This window comes from Salvelinus fontinalis, chromosome 22 (assembly GCF_029448725.1).
Source record: "Salvelinus fontinalis isolate EN_2023a chromosome 22, ASM2944872v1, whole genome shotgun sequence".
Classification (NCBI taxonomy): domain Eukaryota; kingdom Metazoa; phylum Chordata; class Actinopteri; order Salmoniformes; family Salmonidae; genus Salvelinus; species Salvelinus fontinalis.
In genome coordinates this window covers 1,462,791-1,468,252 of record NC_074686.1, presented here as the reverse complement: position 1 = coordinate 1,468,252, position 5,462 = coordinate 1,462,791, and the positions used below count along the sequence as shown (strand labels likewise).

The 5,462-nt window shown below is 42.6% G+C and overlaps 1 protein-coding gene across 1 annotated transcript; it reads left to right on the top strand.

Moving 5' to 3' along the window:
- The first annotated feature begins 4,450 nt into the window (after positions 1 to 4,450).
- Positions 4,451 to 4,678, top strand: LOC129820359 (dolichol-phosphate mannosyltransferase subunit 3-like). Its single transcript, XM_055877425.1, has one exon. It carries the CDS (start codon positions 4,451 to 4,453, stop codon positions 4,676 to 4,678), a length of 228 nt encoding a protein of 75 aa, XP_055733400.1.
- Positions 4,679 to 5,462: the final 784 nt, after the last annotated feature.

Genomic DNA, 5,462 nt, shown 5'->3' with positions numbered 1-5,462 from the left:
CTTGCTCATGATCATCTGATGATTTATCACTCCAGTGTTAATCTGCTAAATTGTAATTATTCGCTCCTATGGCCTATTTATTGCCTACCTCATGCCTTTTGCACACCATGTATATAGACTCATTTTGTTTTTGTTTTTTTCCTACTGTGTTATTGACTTGTTTATTGTTTACTCCATGTGTAACTCTGTGTTGTTGTCTGTTCACACTGCTATGCTTTATCTTGGCCAGGTCGCAGTTGTAAATGAGAACTTGTTCTCAACTAGCCTACCTGGTTAAATAAAGGTGAAAAAAAATAAAAAACAAATAAATAAATAAATAAATCTGTAAAGGTTTGTAAGGTTTTTATGTGACAAGCCAAATTTCTTCAGCCTCCTGAGATTGAAGAGGCGCTGTTGCACCTTCTTCACCACACTGTTTGTGTGGGTGGACCATTTCAGTTTGTCCGAGATGTGTACGCCGAGGAACTTACAACTTTCCTCCTTCTCCACTGCTGTCCCGTCAATGTGAATAGGGGGGGTGCTCCTTCTGCTGTTTCCTGAAGTCCATGATCATCTCCTTGTTTTGTTGACATTGAGTGAAAGGTTGTTTGCAAAACACCTCAATCTGAGAACCCTCCCCTTCGCCCTGTAGGCTGTCTCGTTGTTGTTGGTAATCAAGCCTACTATTGTCGTGTCATCTGCAAACTTGATAATTGAGTTGGAGGCGTGCACGGCCACACAGGCATGGGTGAACAGGGAGTACAGGAGGGGGCTGAGCATGCACCCTTGTGGGGCCCCAGTGTTGAGGATCAGCGAAATTGAGATGTTGTTTCCTACCTTCACCACCTGGGGGTGGCCCGTCAGGAAGTCCAGGACCCAATTGCACAGGGCAGGGTTGAAACCCAGGGCCTCAAGCCTAATGATGAGTTTGAAGGGTACTATGGTATTGAATACTGAGCTATGGTCAATGAACAGCATTCTTACATAGGTGTTCCTCTTGTCCAAATGGGATAGGGCAGTGGCGATTGCATCATCTGTGGACCTATTGGGGCGGTAAGCAAATTGAAGTGGGTCTAGGGTGACAGGTAAGGTGGAAGTGATATGTTCCTTGACTAGTCTCTCAAAGCACTTCATGATAACAGCAGTGTGTGCTACGGTTTGATAGTAATTTAGTTCAGTTACCATTGCATTCTTTGGTACAGGAACAATGGTGGCCATCTTTAAGCATGTGGGGACAGCACACTGGGATAGGGAGAGATTGAATATGTCCGTAAACACACAAGCCAGCTGGTCTGCGCTTGCTTTGAAGACGTGGCTAGGGATGCTGTCTGGGCCGGCAGCCTTGCGAGGGTTAATACGTTTAACTGTCTTACTCACTTCAGCCACGTAGAAGGAGAGCCCACAGTCCTCGGTAGCGGGCCGCATCGGTGGCACTGTATTATCCTCAAAGCGGGCAAAGAAGGTGTTTAGTTTGTCTGGAAACAAGACGTCGGTGTCCGTGACGTGGCTGGTTTTCCTTTTGTAGTCCGTTATTGTGTGTAGACCCTGCCACATACGTCTCGTGTCTGAACTGCTGAATTGCGAACCCACTTTGTCTCTATACTGACATTTTGCTTGTTTGATTTCCTTGCGGGGGGAATAAGTACACTGTTTGTATTCAGGCATATTCCCAGTCACCTTTCCATGGTTAAATGCGGTGGTTCGCGCTTTCAGTTTTGCGCTAACGCCGCCATCTATCCACGGTGTCTGGTGTAGGGTAGGTTTTAATAGTCACAGTGGGTACAACATCTTCTATACACTTCCTTATAAACTCCCTCACCGAATCAGCGTATACGTCAATATTATTCTCTGAGGCTACCCGGAACATATCCCAGTCCGCGTGATCAAAACAATGTTGAAGCGTGGATTCCGATTGGTCAGACCAGTGTTGAATAGTCCTTAGCACGGGTACTTCCCAGAGGTGTGGACTCGAGTCACATGACTTAGACTCACGTCAGACTCGAGTCACAAATATGATGACTTGCAACTCGACTTTGACGTTAACACCAATGACTTGTGACTTAACTTGGACTTGAGCCTTTTGACTCGACCTGACTTGATACCCTCCTCAAGCTCCTCAATTATGCTATTAAAAAAAGTGTGCAGCGCATCAACTCTTCATTTAACGGATTACAGTTTGAATCGGACAGCAGCCAATCAAATTGTGCCAGCTGAGAAAAAGTTGTGCGTGGCAGTGCAGAGGAACGTCGGCGGGTGAATTCAGATGGAGCCCTTGGAAAGATGATACCCAAAATTATTATTTTCGGCTTTACGGACGAGGCTGTGTCAACAAAAAATGGATTGCAACTTGCAAAACAAATGGGAAGAAAATTCCAGACGAAGGTGCAAAAATTTCCAACTTTGTTCGACATTTGAAGCTGCACAAAGAACGGTAAATCATGGCTAATATAGCCGGAAGCTATATAATTTATAACTTTACTAGTGTAGCATGCAGGCTAACGTTACGTTAAATCAATGACCCTCCACACAGTCAGTCAGTGCAGGAACGTGATCATTGCACCCAAGATTGAGCTACAATTGGCTAGGCAGTTGGTAGCCTAAATCCTGCCGGATGTTACTGCTGTTCTTAAAACCATTGACATACGTTAGCCTACTGTAACCACACAGAGTGTGTGTGTGTGTGTTAAGGTTGGGCAATTGGGTACAAGCCTACATCGCCCGATTGCGCTATCGATCCTCGATAGTCAATCACTATTGGGGGGAGGGGGTCTTTCTCATGGCTACCCATGTATTTACATGGAAATATAACGTTTATTTGGAAAGTAATAAATATATAGATATTTTTAAAAGCATTCATGATTTGCGTAAATGTAATATACTAACTATTACTCTTGTTAAAAATATGAAATGGTATTACATTTGGTGAAGAGCACATTAGGACTTGTTTAGAACTCAAAACTCAAAGTTTAGGACTTGAGACTTGACTCGATACTTGACGGTCTTGACTTGAGACTTGACTCGGACTTGCCTGTCTTGACTTGGGACTTGCCTTGGGACTTGAGTGCCAAGACTTGAGACTTACTTGTGACTTGTAAAACAATGACTTGGTCCCACCTCTGGTACTTCCTGTTTGAGTTTCTGCCTATATGAAGAAAGGAGTGTATAGAAGGTGTATAGTCTTGTGCCTTCAGCAAATTACTTTTGTGAGAATGATGAAGACGCAGAAGAGCCTTGTCTAGAATAACCATCTGAGCTGCAAAATAGAAAGTAAATATGATTTAGGCTAGGCCTATTCAGCTATCGAAATATGCTATGTTGTTGTGTGTTATTTAATGGACATATAATTGCTTAATTTATTTGTATAGCCATGTGGGGCGTTGCACAACCCATCACGCAGAGGCTCTATCCATATCAATAAATGAGACATAACAGAATATTGATTAAGTATTGGCTATAACCTGTCCTGAGTGAAATAGCCAAGGGGTCATAAATGGTCAAGGCTATTTATAGCCTTTTCTTATTGCCAGATCTGTTTTCCCTGTCAGCCACTACAAGTGCTTCTTCAACTATTTTGTTTAATATATTTAGAGGCCTGTGAGCTAGGGCCTTTCTTTAAAGGGAGCCCTATAATAAAAACAGTTATTAAACACAAATAGAATTCTAAAATTATTCCGCAAGACACCAGTACCCAAAATGATAGCCTAAATTGCAATGCTTACAAGTTGAAGGACTATTTTGTGTTTGGATAGGCCTAAATTAAACATTGAGTGATAGGCTAAAGAACTTTGGAGAATTCAGATAATTTTTTTTTTTTATTATTTTTTTTTTACCTTTATTTAACTAGGCAAGTCAGTTAAGAACAAATTCTTATTTTCAATGACGGCCTAGGAACAGTGGGTTAACTGCCTGTTCAGGGGCAGAACGACAGATTTGTACCTTGTCAGCTCGGAGATTTGAACTTGCAACCTTCCGGTTACTAGTCCAACGCTCTAACCACTAGGCTACGCTGCCGCTGCCGCTGCCGCCCCAACGCTGCCGCCCCAACGAATACACATGGACTTCAATAAACAAATGGATAAGACTGTTCTATTCTATTTTGAATGATTTTATTTAGACAGGGGTAATTATATAGTTTTGACGAAACATCAATTTCCTTTAAGGCAATCCAACATCTTAACAGTGCACTGTGGACCCGCCAACTTTCTTTTCCAATCGCAAGAGGCTGAAACCAGATATCTGTATATAATGACAAGATGCTCATGTCTCTGCCCTAACAATGGGATCTTTGTCCCAAAGGCGGGAAGGCAGGCGACAAGCTTAGGTCTGCATATTATTACCCTAAGAAATGCATTGGGTTTATACTGAACAGAATTTGGCGAGAGAGCCTTCTCGCTTCGCCTCTTCGTCTGCTGAAACTACATCATCGGAGAAAGCACCCGAGCCCTGAAGTTTCCCCATCATTCTGGTCTACATGACCAAGCTCGTGGAGTGGGTGCTCGGCATCTCGGTAATAAGTGCCGCATTGGCTCTCGTGACTTTTGACCTTCTAGACATGAGGCTCAAAGAGGCCTACAGGGATGTGGCCGGGCCCATGCCGTTGTATCTGCTGATAGTGTTCGGCTGCTACGAGGTAGCCACCTTCAACGGCTGCGAGGAGGCATCCAAAGAACTACAGGCTCAGATAAAAGAGGCCAAGTAGGAACTAAGAAAAAAAGGTTTGAAGATGTGAAAAGTAGAGACTATAGAGACTCTTAGAGAGACTGTTATAGACACCACAAAGACAGATTTGGACACATACACAACGCAAAGTTCTTATCATGGACCATGTTTTTTTTATTTTATTTCCTACAGTTTCCAATGTCCATAGAGTGGAGTGGATAAAGTCTTAAAAATAAAATAGGTCCTTCCTGAGTTACATACATCATTGGATGCTGTAGTCCCTATTCTGTATTCAATATTCACCCTATACTGATGCCTAGTCACACGGAAGACTCATCCATCATCCATATCTGACAGCACTATCCAGTAGCCATTTCGACAGTGCATCTTACAAAAAAACAGTAACACATAGCCCTCAAATCAGGTCTCCCAGCAGATATGTTTTCTGAAAATAAATCAATACTGTTTTAGCAAAGATTCCCATCCCTATTGTGTTTGCAAGTTGGTCACGTACACTACCGTTCAAAAGTTTGGGGTCACTTAGAAATGTCCTTGTTTTTGAAAGAAAAGCACATTTTTTGTCCTTTAAAATAACATCAAATTGATCCGAAATACAGTGTAGACATAGTTAATGTTGTAAGTGACTATTGTAGCTGGAAACGGCTGGTTTGAAGAAGAGTGAAGAGTGAACAGTGAAGAGATGACTCCGGGATGCTGGCCTTCTAGGCAGAGTTGCAAAGAAAAAGCCATATCTCAGATTGGCCAAAAAAAAGAAAAGATTAAGATGGCCAAAAGAACACAGACACTGGACAGAGGAACTCTGC